Below are 16,720 nucleotides of genomic sequence, written 5' to 3' on the forward strand. Positions count from 1 at the left end.
TACATAAGGGGGCACTCAAATCCCTAACTTAGAGACAAAATACCATTCGGTGTGAGGGCCTCTGGAAGAAGAAACAGCACTTTCTGCAACATTCTGAAATAATCTCAGTTTACAATTCTCCATTTTCATTTACACATCACGGTTGAGTCCTGAAAATTGGGGGTAGGGGTGTGTCAGCCTCCTGAGCTGGCATCACTCAGGCTGATGTCAGCTGCCCGCAGTTTGACCTTGCTATGGTACGTTGCTATGCAGTTGTGAGATGTAATGTATATTAGATGAAGCAATTAGGCAGGTGTTAGGGAAAATACATGCAATCGGTAGAAGCAGCAAAACTAAATTTTATTTGCCCAACAGCCCAACTAAACTGTACAAGAACGTTGCCCAGTGACTTGCTACGCCAATCAACCAGAAATGGCTGAGGGCAGCCCAGCAGCCCGTAAAGATCAAACAGTCTGGAAGATGCCGTCCACCTCGTGACATCCTTCCGCCTCAGCCCGGAGCAGAGCTATGCAACCCTGCCCTCGGGGACGCCTGGCTTCCAGGGACAGCAGGGACCAAGCTTGCACAGCCAAACCCACCGTGTTCAGCACCTCCTCCCAGACCACAACCCTCAGTCCTGTCAGCGAGGAGGGGGGAAGTAGAAATAATCACTCTTCTGTAACTTTGTACTTTTCTTTCTATTATTAATCACTCTTCCATGGAGGCAATAAATATCGGAAGTCGTCCACACAGATCCAATTGTTGCATGGTAACTAATGGGTGAGTTTAGTCTGTCCTGACCTACAACAAGGCAGGGTGTGGAGGAAGAACAAGGTCTGCTTAGAAAGAAAAGAGAGCATGAATAAAGACAAGAACACAGAATCCAGACTAGCTTTGTGAGGACCTGTGTTGTGTTTTACATGTTTGCATAAACCTCTTGGAAAGAATTCCATACTTTGACAAGTAAACTGTGAAAAGTCAAAACCACAATCTCTTTCAGATTCTGGTCCTTTTGTAATAATGTTTAGAAGTCTGCTTTTCTGCACATTTCTTTCATTAGTTTTTCATAACATTTGTATTATATGCCTTCCAGATTGAGCATAGCTGTACATTTGCTGCTGCTTCACTCTGTTCTCACTTCAGATACTTGTATTGTGGGCAACATTCAGTTTTACCAATTGAGATGGATGGTCCCCAAGTCATGAGAGATTTGAAAGAGAAAGCACATCTTGATTCTTTTAATGATGAGAAATGAATATTGACATCGCAAGGTCAACTTTTAATTCTGTTTCATGGAAAGCTGCATACTTTTTGGGCTTTAAGAATCTGTCACACTATAATGTAATTTCAAGAAAACGTTTTAATTTGGGGGTCCATTCTTAAAAAGAAAGACACAGCCAAGTCATGATCTGCTATTCTTGACTCTCAGGTCTCCACAGTGGCCCTTTTAACTGACAGGATTTCTTATCTCTTACTGCTTGTTTTTTATTCCTCCTTCCATGCTCCTTCCATCAAAATAGATGTTTAACATGTTGTGGCAGATGCACTTGACCTCCCCTCCAGCCAAACCAGCAGCAGTTTGGTTCAGGCTCCAGAGCAGGTAAAGGCCTGAGCTGTAGCCAGGCCAAGAACTCCTTTTGGGAAACCCACAAGGAAGCAGAGCGGCACATTGAACACTGATACATTGTGGGCACTGGGAGTCTCGTGCAGATCTTTCCTACTGTATGCAATTTGACTAAGAGTCAACCACTTCATTCTATAAATATGACAGCCTGGGTGAGCCCACTTTGAGCTCTCTCTGCCAAATAAGCTGGCTGTATGGCGATGGTTTTACTACTCACAGGTCAGTGGATGAGCTCAGTTTAAGTTTCATGTCAATCATTTAGCTTAAGTAAATGCACACTAAATATAATGAATCATCTAGAAGGATAAGGTTGTATGATTTTTAATATACTCTCTGCTTCATGTTACTTAGTGAGCTGCATTTGCTGAAATCTTAAGCTGTAAGGTTCTTCTCATATTTACCAAAAGCAACTACAAACTACACAGAACACTTGCAAGATAAGGCCTGTTTTGCACTTCGCTGAGAAAAAAGGATTTATTCAGACAAAACAGCACCCACAAGGCTATGGACTATAAACAATGTCTACAGCTAAACAGAACAAAGGCACATGTGAGATCAGTGAAAAGGATCCAATAGGAAGCAAGAAGACCCCAAAGTGAAATATCGCTATTGGACTGCATCATGGTATGAACAGTCTGTACAGATAAAGTCTTTGGTTTTCTATGGTCAGGTTGGACCTCTGCACAGGTGGCCAGCTTGAGCCAGCCCTCCTGCTATTCTACTCCATTTCTTTTTTTTCCTGAGAATTTTATTTCCTGAATGTCTGCTCTGCATACAGTTATCAGGCCTTGTCTGAAAGTTTGCCTGTGGAGTTCTAAATATAGACTCCAGAGCAAACGGTTATCAGGGAGGGAATGCCTGAAAGTTTGCTTTTGAGAACAGGTACAGGCACCTGGAGAGAAGGTAAGCAGCATTCGGCTTGGCATATTTCCCCCACGCAGTAAATAATAGAGTGAACCTGCCACCGAACTATTTTAAGTCACGCTTTGAGAAATCCAAACATTGTTCTGCGTTAAGCAGAACACTAAATTACTCCCTTGCAACACGTCCTGCTGAATTTGGCCCTTTGGAGCCTTCTTCTTTCTCTTTTTTTCCTCTAACATTTATGGCTCGCTTTATAATATCCTGCTCTTCCAAGTTTGTGTCGTTTCTAACGTTTTCTGTACACGCATACTTCTGACATTTTTTGCTTGAAATCATCACACCTGTGCAAAAAATCCAAGTTCTCCATAGAAAAGCAAATGTCACTGTGCTAGCACTGACCTTGTGCAGAGGGTTGGAGACAGTTACCAAAGTGAGCTGTGTCCCTAGAAGAAGGAAGTCAAGGAAGATTCACATCACTAAACATCTCTGAATTCAGGGAATTGTATTTCAGGTGAAATCCCTGGGTCACCTGGGAACTGGCCAGGCTGTGGCAGTGAACAGCCGCTGCCTGGTGAGGTAGGGCAGCAGATAAAGTGGGTTCTGTGCCCGACCCAGAGCACCAATACTGAAAGCGGAGTTGATTTTGTCATCTCTGTGTTTGTGTACTAATGGCACAGCGTTGGCACTAGAATCAGAGTTTGTGAAGGAAAGGTTACAGCTGGGGAAAGGACGACAAGCTACTTGCCCTGTGTTTTTAAGTACAGAAAAAAAACCCCGAAAAATATGTATTTAATGTTTTTGCTTTCTCATCTTTGTATTTTTTAAGTGGATGACCTACAAGACTCAGTCACATCCCTATGCCATCAGAGTGTCCCCCGGCTCCACTTGCTAATTTGACAGATTTGAACATACTCTTGCTTTTCAGAGAACTTCTAATATAAGAGTAGTTACTGTTAAAAGTTTTCCATATCCCAAACAGGACACTCTTTAGCAGTGTCACCACAGTGTTCCCAGCTTGGTATTGAATGAAAAAGGGCTGGTCCTGTTAAGTGCTATACATCTTCCATTTCTGCTTATACCAGGGAAAGCTGAAGGCAAGAGAATAATGTGGGGTTTGTTTCTTTTCTGTGTGTAGAGAAAAACAAACTATCATACTTGCCCGGTTTGAGTGTTTTCCAGATACCTTGCAGTTGTTAATTTGCAGATGAGCGAGTTAGCCAAATATTGGCAGCATTTAAGAATGCAGTTTACTTAAAGCAGGTAAGTAAAGTGCTGGTTCTACAAAGAGCTTTGTATGTAAAGCAATGTGTTTGATTTTTTAAAATCATTATTTTATTTTGCACTTAACTACACTTTACTAAAAAGTTGATGAACTCCTATAAAGTTGATCAGACTAGTGATGTGTTTGATCTAACAAGGCCTCCTAGATTCTGGCAGGAGTGCAAGTTATTAACAAACATAAATCAGTTCTTTGGATCTGGCTGCTGTGTAGGAGTCATGCCTGCATTCAGCGAAACATCTGTTTTCCAGATGCGAGACCACCTACAGTAACTGTCATCCCAATTGTTTTATGCTCCCAAAGAGGCCAAAGAATTAGTTCTCAAGAATCTCTACAGACCTTGAAAATTCAGCCTATGAACTCCTGGTTACTTTTGTTATTGAAAAAAGCCCTTCTTGAGGGGAAATAAATCCTAAGAGTGAATATTATTTTAGTATTTTATATTATTTCAGTCAACAGAATCATAGAAATATTCAGGTTGGAAGGGGCCTCTAGAGGTTATCTAGTTTATTATCCTGCTCAAAGCAAGGCCACTATTAAATTCAGGTTGCTTGAGGCTTTGTCCACTCAGGCCTCAAAAACCTCTACGGAGGGAGATTTGGCAGCCTCCCTCAACATGACTGTCCTTAAGGTGAAATTTTTTCTCATTCTATCAGAAAAACTCCTGTTTCTGTCTTCTCAGTAACCTCCTTGTCGATACCAGCAGGCTGCCCCTTCTCCCAGCTGAAGTGGTGCCCAGAGCCCCTCACACAGCAAATGCTCCAGCCTGTGACCATCTTGGTGTTCTCAGCTGAACTCACTGCAGTTTGTCGATAATTTTCCATATCAGGATTGTTCTACTGGAGAGTCCCAAACCAGGCATCATATTCCACATGCAGGCAAACAAGAGCCACATAAAGGGAAATAATCACTTCCCAATCCCTTCCCAATAATCTACTCTGTGTTCCTCTTGATACCCCCGGGGATGCCATCAGCCCTCACGGCCGACAGGTGCTCCCTTGGCTCCTGTTCAGCCACTGACCACCAGGACGTCCACATCCAGCCCAGCAGGGACAGTCAGTAAAGCTGCCCCTATTCCATATTGTCCTAGAGGCCTGGTCACTCCTAGGTGGAGGACTTTGCATTTGTCCTCGTTGAACTCCATGAGCCTTACTTATCTAATATCAAGTAATAAAATATAATAAAGTTACTTTCTAAAGAACTTAAATGGCTGAACAATCAAATTAAAACCAGGGTTACAGATTTTCTGTTATTAGAAAACTTAGTAATTGCCTGAGGTTTGCTGCCCTCCATAGGTTATTGTTATTATAGTTCCAAAGATGGTGTTTTACTCTGGAAAGCATTGCTTCAGTGCAATAATAATATTGCAGGACAGATCTACTGTTGTTATATTGAGTTAACAACAGAGCATAAAATAAAGTACTGTAAATAAATACTGTACTTAGTTATAGTGTGCTGCTGTGAAACATCAGTATGAACAGGACACAAACACAAAATTCTGCATTGGAGGACAGGTCAGTGCAAAATTAATTCAGTATAAGGTTTCAGTACAGACATACATGTTTATTTATCTGTCTAAAACATAATCGCCTTCTGGGTGAGCAGCCCATATGCGGGCTTGGTACCAGAGAAGATGTTGTGTTTGACTGTGGAATAGTGATTACTAAAAACAGACTATGAAAGAAAAATATTCCAAAAATAGGACAAAAAAACAATTGGAGGAAGAAACTGACTTTTCAAGGGATATAGGCACTACTTTATATACACGGCAGATACTCCAACTTATATTAAGAAAGTAAAATTGATCTTCAGGAAGGACATATTGTAATTGCTCCAGGCAAAGGAAATCATAATACAGTACTAATAATACTGTACTAATACAGCGAGCAGGAAGGAGTAGCCCTCAGCATGGCCTCAGTGCTGCATCCCCACTGTCAATTTGTCTCGTGGAAACCAGGTACTGGCACAAAAGGAGCATAAACTAACACCAAACCTAAATGTAACACTTGTATAAACTATTTTTCGCAGACAGAATAAATAAATTCTGGGGTCTGTAGTTGAAGTGGGGAGTGGAGGTATCTTCCCAGCCACTGGCCCAGGCCTTTCTTATCACCTCACTCATCAGCGAGGGTTTGCCTTTGCATCTAGACCAGTTGCATAAAAAATACCCAAACTTTATTTCTGCAAGCAAGTTTGAACAGAAGTATGAGCAGTTTGGGTATTCTAGGGATGAGGTGCTTTTACATAGTTAAAGCATCCTTCTTGTGAAATCTCCTCATTTTGCTGATTCAAATAGTTTATCTAAGATGTGAAACGTGCTCCTCTGTCACAGCCTGACAGCTTCCACCATATGTTGAAACAATCTGCAGAAGCAACTTGGAAAAGAAAGTTTGTGGATGCTATAAGAGCAATTAGCATATGTGAAATTTGTAAAAGGGTTCGCATCTTATGCAAAAAACTTGAGGCTCCACAGATCGAAATTACTAAAATTACTAACATCTCACAGCTTGAGACACAAGAGTCTGTGAAGGCACTGAACAATTGATAATTTATTTTAGAAAACTGAGGTGAAGGGAGGCTACTGCAGATGGAAGGGTAAGTAGGAAGGAAGTAGAAACAGTCATGGAAAATGGAAGAAGCATCCCATCTAAAAATGCAGGCCTGAGAAAGCAAGGAAAAAAGTTATTATAATCTTATTCCTTATGTAATTTGCTATAAAGTACCAAACAAGTTAACCGAAGTGGCAGTTTTATGCTGATTTGGTAAAACAGAGTAACGGTCACTGGTAACTACGAGGTTAAAGATGTTGAGGTTGTTCTACAGTTGAGAAGCAATGTATTGTGAAATCCTCTGAGTAAGTTTATGTATCTTTACAGTTCAAGCTCACAGCCACCAGGGCGCAGATAAACCCTGCGAGTTTTGACCAACAGTGGGTTTGCTAATGAAATACCGTACCTGAAACGACTTCCTTTACGTGTTTAAAGGGAAGAAGTGTAGAGAATGGCGATTTAGAAAAAACGAAACAATCCAAAGCCTTGCTGAGAACAGAGAACCCGCGCAGCTCCGGGCGGGGACGCTGCGAGCGGCCCAGTGACGGCGGCAGGACCAGCCGCAGACCGGGCGCTCCGCCGGGCAGGGTCAGTCAGCCTGACGAGCAGCCCGAGGCGCGGGCGGCCCGGGTGAAGGCCGGCGCTTTCCATTTTCCTCACGGTGTTGGCGCTCGTTAACGTACAACCGCCTCAGAGACGAGGACAGCAACCTGCGAGTCTCGGCGCAAGCCCGCGAGTGCCCGGGGCCGCTAGGCAGGAGAGCAGCGTGTGCCGAGCGGGGCTGAGGCCCGCAGGCGGGGCCGGTGACAGACCCGTGCTGCCCGCGGCCGCCTCAGCGCGGAGCGGCGGGAACGTGCCCCGCGCGCCGCCGCCGCTGACCCCGCGGCACGCGCACTGCCCAACGGCCGCCCGCGCGTCAGCTGCGCGCATGCGCGGGAGGGGCGGTGCTCGCCGCGGGGCCACCCTCGCGCGCTCGGAACCTGCGCTGGCGGCTGCCGGCAGCCGCCCGGACCGCAATCGGGGCTGGAGCGCCGCGCTCGCACACCCAGGGGCCGGTGTCGTTCCGGAGTAGGTGGCTGTTGCTTCTGCCGCCGGGAGGGACGCGGAGCGGGGCTGAGCCAGGCCGTCCTGGTCGGCGCCGGGGCCAGCAGGCAGGGACGGGATCTTGGGTCTCCCCGGCCGCTCTCTCGGCAGGCTCCCCCGGGGCAGGCGGCGGCATGGACGCCTCCCTGGTTTGTCGCAGCGGGTGATGCCGCCTCCCGGCGGGTAGGGTAGACGGGGTCGCGCGCAGCGGCGGCGGGAGCCGATCGGAGCGGCGGCGGTTAGTGGCGGGGCCCGAGCGGGGAGTCTGGGGAGGAGAGAAGCGGGAGGACACGGGCTGCTCTGCCCTGTTGTGGTTGGTCGGTGGCCGAGAGCTGGCCAGTTGATTGGGCGGGAGCCGTGTCAGTCACCCTCCTCATCCTCCCCTCCCCCAGGCATCTGGCAACAGGCGCTGTCTGGGGCGGCGGGGCCGGGGGCTCCCCGGGCTCCCCGCTTCCATCGGGTGCCCCGCAGCCCCCCTGCCCCGTGGGCGCGGAGCCCGGCCCGTGGCCTTCCTTGGGGAAGGGCTGGAGAGCGTGAGCCCGGCGCGGGGCTGGATCCGCAGGCCCTGCTGCCGGCCTGGGGCTGGGGGGAGGCGGGTGAACCCGGGCCCGGGGCTTGGATCGCTTTGGGTGTCCTGCGGCCTGTTTCTTAGTTACCTTCTGATTCTTTCTTTGTCTTTCCTATCCCCTCTCTTTCCCCAGGCTCTGTGGGGTTTCCTGGGGTTCGTTTTTTTTTTTTCCTCCCCCCCCCCCCTTTTTTTTTTTCTTTAAACTCGGTGAGATCATCTTGCCTGGAGGCTGCAATGTGACAGAAATGCTAAATAGCCCTGTCGCTCGGGGAGGCTTCCTCATCTAAACTCCATAGTCGTCTCGCTTGCAATCAGGTGATAGTCTTTCAGAAAATGAATACCTAATGGAATTGGGGGTAGTAATACCTGGAAAGAGGCCAAACCCTAAAAGCACAAGGTATATATTGCTTAGGAAAAAAGAATATAAATCTTTGACAATGAACCAGAGTAACTATCAATTAAGAACTAAAGGTCTTAGGCTGAAAATTCTAGAAAATGTAGATAAATTGTTGGCATGTGGCACCTGTTTCTTCGCAAAGAGAGTAATTCTGAGTCATAACTCGATTTCAGTTTCAGTTTTTTACATCTTTGTAGTTAATACCCTTCGAATTTTCAATACTCTGAAATATTTGTCATGCCAAAGTACTTCATTTTGATGCAGTTAATATCCTTCAACTTTCACTACTCTGAAACATTTTAAGTGCAAAAGTACTTAGTTTTGATGGCATTTATAAATACGGATAGTAGTTGTCATCTGTGCAGTTATGTTAAACAGATGGGACAACTGAACACTTCACACTTCTTATGGTTTTTAAATGAGTCATTTAAAGAGTATGACTAATCATCCTACCATACAGTTGTCAACAAAACAGTAATTCTTTTCTACCACCCACAAAATCTGAAGAGATTTTGAGATTTTCTGTGGATGAGAAAAGTAAAGAATCTCGCTTTTTAACAACGGTTTAAATTTAGATTGAGGGGGACTACATGTGATTGACTTTTCATCTTAAGAATTTAGATGTAATTTTTCATGTACAGCAATATGGTGAGATAACCGGAAAGATGGTGAACTTACTGTGGTCATTGTCAGGCAAAAAGTAACATGTTAATTGTCTTAAGGCTTTCGTCTAAATAGCAACCTTACCTGAAACTAAATGAATTTTAACTGGCCTCTTTCCCCTCCCTGCTTTACCTGTGTCAAGTTGTAAGTCATCTGGGACAGAAGCACTTTAATATTGGCCATTTTTATTACAGTAGTCAAGTGATGGGGTGTCATCAGGTTAATAATAGTGCTAACTGGGGGGGGTAGGGGCAGGAATTGCGTTTGTTTTGAGGAAACCAGGGTAGTAAAACAAAGAGCTGGCTGAGAAACTTGTGTTTAGAAATGTGATATGAGAAGTGACCTGATTTGAACATAGCCTTTGTGGGACCTGGAAGTCAGTAGGAAGACCTACAGCTTGCCAGGCTGAGCCAAGAGGGCGATAGTAAATTTAAAAGCCCCTCAAATAATATGGGAATAGGAAATGTCTTGAAGAGGAAGTATTCAGGTTCAATTTCTTTTCAGTCAAGTGACTTAAAAGAGCATTGAAATGCAACATTTGCCACAGGAGGTAATTGAATGGAAAGATTGGAAAGGGCTGTTTAGCAGTGTAGTTACATATGGAAGGGAGAAGTAGCATATGGGGTGGAAAATGAGGAGACCGAGGATGCATCAGAATGGATCCCACAAAGAACATAAGAAAGGTATATTAAATGTATGCCAGCTTCTGCTGTTGGCAAATACATTTTCTGATTCTTCGTATCTCTTGGCAGCATTGATAAAGATTTACTCTTTATTGAATGTATGTCTAATAGTTAGTTGATTTGGTCTGTTTGTTGTCTCACTGCCTTTCCTGTTAAGACTAATTACTGATTGGGAGTGTGCTGAGAATGCTGTTTTATGTTTTCCCCATAATTAATACTTGAAGTGACTTTGATACATTGGTGAATTGACAAAAAAAAATTTACCCAATAACTTTATTTTCACATGTAAGCAGAACGGTGCTGTGTGGTTGGGTTTTTTTGGCCTGGTGATCTCCTCTAGAGAAATGACCTCTTCTGTCAGCTGTCTGCCTCAGCAGGTATTGCAGACGGCTTTTGCTGAACAGGAAGCCCCATTGAAAGGGTGACACTTCACTTTCTCTTCTTTCAAATTTAATGTTGAAGAACAGGTTTTCTTTAGGAAATAGAAAAGTTGGGGAGTGGTCCAAGAGCTGATTGGTCCAGGACTGAGTCCTAACCAGAGCGAGCTGGTAATGACACAGGAATGAACAGAGGTGATGCCTCTTTCTGATGCTGGAAGGTTATTCATGCCTTCTGATAGTGTGGTCACACTGGTTAAATATTTGGAAAGTTTTGAAGAACTATGGGTAAAGTATAGCCCTTTCTCTTTTACGTGAGTTTCCTGGAGAGGAGTATCCTTTTGTTAGCTAATCATTGGGTTAGAGATCACAAGGAAAATATACCAGTAATGTCAGAACATCAAAAGAGAGTCAGTTCTGGCAAAAATGTATCTGTAGGTTTTGTGCTATGTGAGGGATGGTACCGATGGACACGCTAATGTAGTCTTACCTTCTTGTTGCCAAATGTTTCAAGTGGAAGATTGTCTTCTCTAAAGCAGTAGCTATGGTTGCCGGAAGTCTATACTAGGTAATTACAGTCCAATAATTGGAGAACAATGTTTTCAATGACATTTTAGCTTTTAAAATACTTCATGCTGCTGCTATATTTTACTTGGGAGAAGGGAAATAGATTTTATATTGTTCCTTTAACTTTCTAGAATACCCTTATTTAGCTAAAAAAAATTAATCTGTCATTGGTCTTTTATTTTAAAGTTGCTCTACCAACTGGTTTGTCCTTTCAGTGAGCAAAAGGGACTTCTGGCTATTTTTGGGCAAGCTAGAAGCAAAATACTTGCAATATAAACTACAGTGTTGATTTGGCAAGGAACATGGAGCTTGGTTCATCTTAATCATCTTTAGCTGCTAATAAACTAATTTCATTGAAAATGCTGGGAACTTGTTACTGTAAATTAGGTAAATTCTTAACGTAATTAGTGTGCAGTCTAACCTTCTGGTTTTGTTCAGGACATCCTGGCATTATCATTATGGATCGCTCTCGGCACCGTGCAGGGAATGGCAATGAGCAGGCATCTTCACGAGAGCATAGTCGTGGTGAAGATGAGAGACAACGACAGCTGGAGCGCCTCAGTAGGGAGGAGGCCTATTACCAGTTCATTAATGAACTCAATGAAGAAGACTACAGGTTAATGAGAGACCGCAACCTGCTTGGCACTCCTGGTAAGATGTGGTACCTTGAGTAGAAAAGATGTAATGTGAAGTAACACTCCCGCTGTCAGATGTCGCATGTGGTTGTCTGACTCAGGTAGCCTGATGATGTCTGTGGCAGTGTAGAAAGGAACAAAACCTCCATTTCCTGTCAACAATATTCAGTAAAAATCAACAACTTAAATAGATACTAAAGCTAGACTAAAAATATAACTCCTTCAAATGTAACGTTTTCATGTACAGGTAATATCCAAACCAAAGTAATTCACATCTGGTACACTAAAGTATATCTCTTGGTATGTGGCAATTTTAGGGGCCTCCGAGTTGTTGCTGCACGTAGCTCTGAGTCTTTGCTGGAAGCTGGCATGCTCTTGACACGCATTCGGCATCTTTTTTTCCCCCCTGTCCTAGTACCTACTTCCTCTGTTATCTGTGTACCTGCATTAGAATCTCACAGTAGTGCTGTTTTCTTTTCAGTTTCATTGATTTTACCTTATTTCTGGAGATTTTCCTTCAAGATAGAAAATGTTGTTATTTCTGCATGTCTGTATTGAGCCATTAATAATGTCTTATCTAACTGTATTATCAAAACGTAAATTATTTCAGGGGAAATAACAGCAGAAGAGTTGCAGCAACGCTTGGAGGGGGCTAAGGAGCGTCTGGCATCACAGACTGATCTGGATAACAGAGAAGGTGAAGGTAGAACTGTTGGAGGTAAACATTTTTCATTCATATGTATATATACACATAGTATGTGGTGCATAAATATGTTCTGTACAGATACTTGAGAGAAATGCTGTTGGATTTCAGTACCAGACGTTTTGAGTCTTGTTCTTCCATTGCGCCCCTGTGGAATGTTTTCAAAGTAAGAGAAGTTTCCTAATGATATGAAAATAAACTTCAAGTACTTAATGAAAATTGATTTATGTCATCCATAAATTACGTTCTCCTCTTTTCCTCGTTTCCCTTTGCTAGTATACTTGATAGCACAAAAATTCCTGTAATTCTATTCCTGTAATTCTTAAAAGCTTTTATGATGTACTAGAGAAGTTGGAGCAGGAAAGAAGATAATTGGGAAACAGTTAACTGTTCCACTGCTGTTTGGTCCTGTTTTTTCATTTCCATTTATTTCAATGGAGTGAGGCTTACATTATATGCACAATCTGCCTTTGCTTCCTCAGCAATATTGGCTTAATCATTTGGCCAATTCTAGTCAGATTTAGAAGCGGAATAGGCAACTAGGAAACACAAATACTGAAGTTCTTGCAGGTTTTGTGAAAGTAGGGAGATGATGGAGTACAGAGAGCTTATCTTGATCCCTTCAAGGGAAAACCTTCACTGTGATCATGACCACTGGCTTTCTTTATACACATAGTTAGCACTAACCTCAACAGTTATATCTGTTCTTGAGCGTGGAGTTGGAGGAGATTTGAGAATGGAGTTGTGGATATTGTAATAGGAAAAGAGTATACCTTCACAGAAGGAGCAAATCTGTTGAAACCATGCATCATTTATTCGTCTGCTTATAGAAAACTAATTTTTAAGATGTTTTCCAAAAGAAGTCAAAATCTCTCTTACTTTTCCTTGCTTTGTCAAAATTAGTTGATTTAGGATACCCTCAAATTGATAGCTTAAGCGAGGAACAGATATTGGGCAAATACAACTAACTTTGAACTGCCTAAACCTGAACACTTTCTCAGAAGAGGCCATCTGGCCATGTTAGTTTCTTGGTATTTCTGCTGGTGAGACAAAAATTCTAGGTAGAACTGATGAGTTTTGCTGATGTTTTTACATGCAGCATATTTTCAGCAAAACTACATTAGCACAGCAAGGTAGCTGTCCTGCTACTGTAACATTTCTGAAGTGGCCCGGCCACATGGAGGATTTGGAGTGCATTGCAGTATGCTGAGCGTGCAGTTGGATAAATGTTTGCCATTCTTTGTTTCTCTCAGATTCTGATGTTCTTGGAGAAAACTCAAATGGCGACTCTCTGCTTGAAATGCTGAACACATTTCGTCGCACAGGAAATACCACTCGCAGTGGACAGAGTGGGAACCAAACCTGGAGAGCTGTGAGTCGAACAAATCCAAACAGTGGGGAGTTTCGATTTAGTCTTGAAATCAACATAAACCATGAGCATAACAGTTTTGAAACTGCTGGTGAGGAGTATGTGGGTATAGATAGTAACAGAACGCATTTAGAAAGGAGACATCAAAGAGCTGTCAGTCCAGTACCCCCAAGAACGAGAAGCAGGACCGCAAGAGAGACAAACAATGAGGCTTCAAGCACTGCAAGGACCAGGTCTGTAAGAAGTACCGTGGCACAAAGCTCTGAAGCAGCCACTCATCCAATCTCAGGGAGGCTCAGGAGTAGAACGAGGGAGTTGACAGGCCGTTCCCAAACAAATACTACACGTAATAATTCTTCATCTTCTGGTGAACGAAGACAAGTGCCAGAAAGAGGTACTTCAACAGGAGTCACAAGAGGTAGAGCTAGAACTAATGCTCAAATGAATACCAACCAAAGACTAGAAATTCTGCGGCTGAGGTCTACTTTAAGTAGTCGAAGCCGCTCTCCACTGCAAAGACAAGGTGGCACTGCTCATTCTGAGGAACATGGGCAGAGGCAGGATAGAAATGCACAGCAAGTCAACAGAAGTAGGAGACAAACAGCTCAGCCTTCTCCCCAGCCTGCCGAAGAACAAGCAAGAGTTAACCCTCAGACACACCAGCTTTCCAGTGTAGCTCCATCCTTGGGAATAACTTTGGAAGAGGAGGAATCTAGTAGGCCGGTAGCTGCTGTTAGAAGGCATCCAACAATTACATTAGATCTTCAGGTGAGAAGAATTCGTCCTGGAGAAAACAGAGATCGGGACAGTATTGCCAGTAGAACTCGTTCTAGAGTAGGAATGGCAGAAAACACAGTTACCTTTGAAAGTGACAGCGGGGGATTTCGGCGTACGATATCGCGATCGGAACGTGCAGGTATTCGAACCTATGTTAGCACTATACGAATACCTCTTCGTCGAATTTCAGAAACTGGGTTTGGTGAACCTTCATCAGTGGCTCTTCGATCAATCCTTAGACAAATTATGACAGGCTTTGGAGAACTGAATTCTTTAATGGAAACAGAATCTAATTCAGAAGTGCAAAGAGGTGGTCATCACTTACCAGATGGACAGTCAGAGCAGAACAACTCAAGTTCAGCAAACAATAGCAGTGATCCAAGTGAGGTTTCATCTAGAAATGTGCATGTGGCAGAAGGCAGCAGGGAAACACGTGGGCAGAATGATGATATTCAACACTATGGTCGCGGTAATGACAGCCAAGATAACAGGCAGTCTCAAGATGCTAACAACCTAGTGGAGAATGGAACGCTGCCCATACTTCGACTTGCCCACTTCTTCTTGCTGAGTGAAGATGACGATGATGATCGTTTAAGAGGTTTAACCAAAGAGCAGATTGACAATCTTTCTACCCGGAACTATGGGGATATTCACACTGAAAATGAAATAAGTAAAACCTGTAGTGTTTGCATTAACGAATATGTAACAGGGAATAAGCTAAGGCAGTTACCTTGTATGCATGAGTTTCATATCCATTGTATTGATCGCTGGCTTTCTGAAAACTCCACTTGCCCAATTTGTCGGCAGCCTGTATTGGGGTCTAATGCCACAGACAATGGCTAGACTTATTTCTGCTCTTCAGTCCTCAAGGATTTGCTTCTGCTCTATGATAAGCCAGATGGAATTAATTTACTTACATAGGGGTCCATTTGTGGGGCAGTTTTGTTAAATTTCTTTAAAAGTTAAAGGAAACTTGTCTAAATCTAGCAATGTAAATAGTCTTTTTCTCCAAGTGCAGATCTAGGAGTACACATAGAACCAAATGATATTGGTAAAGTTTCTATTTTTTTAGGTAATTTTGTTATGCTAAGCACTTTTGTAAATACAGAAATGCAATAGTTAACCAGTCCTGCTTAATGTATGTTTTTTTTAACGGTGTAATGGACTCACTTTATTTAGATTACGAATTGTTTCACACAGACCCACCACTGTGTTGAAAAATTAGTGTCTAAATAGCCATTCATTAGGTTTTTGTTCTAAGAACAATTTCTTTTACAAGGAGTTTCTTGCTGGACATATTTGCTAAAGATATTTAAGTTACTTGAAGTGCTCATTTTAATAGACAGTATATTTTTTTTAACATCAAAATATCCTTTCCAAGAACTTGCCAATTTGGTTCTATTTTAAAAAATTTATGGCAGTTTTTGCATGTGGTTTCACACAATGCTTAAAGCTGATGAGTTCATATTTAAAAGTGGCTGGGTTAGTGACATTATAAAATGTACATAATTAAATGCTGTCTTTGACAATCGCTGTCTTTTCAATGCAGGCAGCATTCACATCAATTATAATTCCAAGAGGGCGTGTCTTACTGAACGTGATATTTGCTCAAAGAATAAATGAGCACTGAGGAAGCCTTTTTACTCTTCCAAATTACTCAATTAATATTCATGGGTTTTTAACTGCCTTAGTTTAAAGGGGGAAATATTTCCTTGGCCATTATATTGTCTACAATATGCATGATTTGTGCATCCTACTTAGAAAAACACAACAGAGCCTTGAAGTGTTTTTGTACAGAAGTTTAAGGTACACATATTAGTCCTCTTAAAACATGTTTGAGGACCAAATGGCAAAAGACACTAAAAAGGGCAAAATAAGCTTCCTTTAAAGTCCCCAGATTACTGTATAATTAGATATTAAACTTTATACCAATAACTTATAAAGAAATAAAATTGCAAAGTAAATAATTCAGGCTTTGTGTGAATTACTGTTGAGCCATATTGTGTAGATTGGTAAGAAGATTTATCATTCTTGATTGTTCAGTCTCAGTTTTCACTTTATTCTTTCCCTGGTTTTCCCCATCGTGTACGTGTGTTTCCACAATGTGTGTGTTAGCTGTTGTGGTAGATAAAAATGCAAGGCAAAGCACGCCTGGGGCTTCTGCGAGCAAGCTGAATGTTAGAAGGCTCATCATCTGAGCAGTGTGTATCTCAGTCCTTAGAGAAAGGCAGAATACTCTTACGTGAGTAATTCTGAGCAGTAGAAAGAATACTTAAAGTGAAGAAGTCCTGCTGACTTTCTGTACCTACAGATGGCCTTGACAACTACACTCCTGTGCCAGGTGCTTCAGTTAAAACATCTGCTCATGGTATCCATGAAGGGAAACTGTAAAACCACATGTTAAGCTATTTGATATCTACCTCAGTTTTGCAAGTGAAAAACTTGTGTCAGAAGTTCCACGGAAGTGCTTATTTTTATTCCCGAAGAGTAGTTTTAAGAAATTCTGTTATGAGATTTAGGTAAGTTTAAGAATATGATTAAGATCTCTTCTGATGTGGTTTGGACTGCTAATTGTTGCAAACACTTGTCGCCTCCTTAGCCAT

The 16,720-nt window shown here is 42.7% G+C and overlaps 1 protein-coding gene across 6 annotated transcripts; it reads left to right on the forward strand.

Annotated features, from left to right (window-relative positions):
• Window positions 1-7,297: 7,297 nt before the first annotated feature.
• RNF6 (ring finger protein 6) lies at window positions 7,298-16,062 on the forward strand. 6 transcript variants are annotated; one of them, XM_065658664.1, is made up of 5 exons: window positions 8,145-8,343; window positions 9,511-9,689; window positions 11,072-11,284; window positions 11,879-11,986; window positions 13,225-16,062. In XM_065658664.1, exons 2-5 carry the CDS (start codon window positions 9,626-9,628, stop codon window positions 14,958-14,960), a joined length of 2,121 nt encoding a protein of 706 aa, XP_065514736.1. In that variant the 5' UTR covers window positions 8,145-8,343; window positions 9,511-9,625; the 3' UTR covers window positions 14,961-16,062. The 6 variants fall into 6 exon arrangements, with proteins under 6 accessions (XP_065514738.1, XP_065514740.1, XP_065514736.1 ...); XM_065658663.1 differs by having other exon boundaries at window positions 8,145-8,261; XM_065658666.1 differs by lacking the exons at window positions 8,145-8,343; window positions 9,511-9,689 and adding an exon at window positions 7,298-7,363.
• Window positions 16,063-16,720: the final 658 nt, after the last annotated feature.

This window comes from Caloenas nicobarica, chromosome 1, assembly GCF_036013445.1.
Source record: "Caloenas nicobarica isolate bCalNic1 chromosome 1, bCalNic1.hap1, whole genome shotgun sequence".
In the NCBI taxonomy this organism is placed as follows: Eukaryota; Metazoa; Chordata; class Aves; order Columbiformes; family Columbidae; genus Caloenas; species Caloenas nicobarica.

Excerpts from the sequence above, each read along its gene's own strand:
- RNF6 (XM_065658664.1), top strand. The coding sequence starts at position 9,626 with ATGGGGTGGAAAATGAGGAGACCGAGGATGCATCAGAATGGATCCCAC. Across the intron at positions 9,690-11,071 it reads CCACAAAGAACATAAGAAAG|GACATCCTGGCATTATCATT; the intron begins GTATATTAAATG and ends GGTTTTGTTCAG. Across the intron at positions 11,285-11,878 it reads CAACCTGCTTGGCACTCCTG|GGGAAATAACAGCAGAAGAG; the intron begins GTAAGATGTGGT and ends AAATTATTTCAG.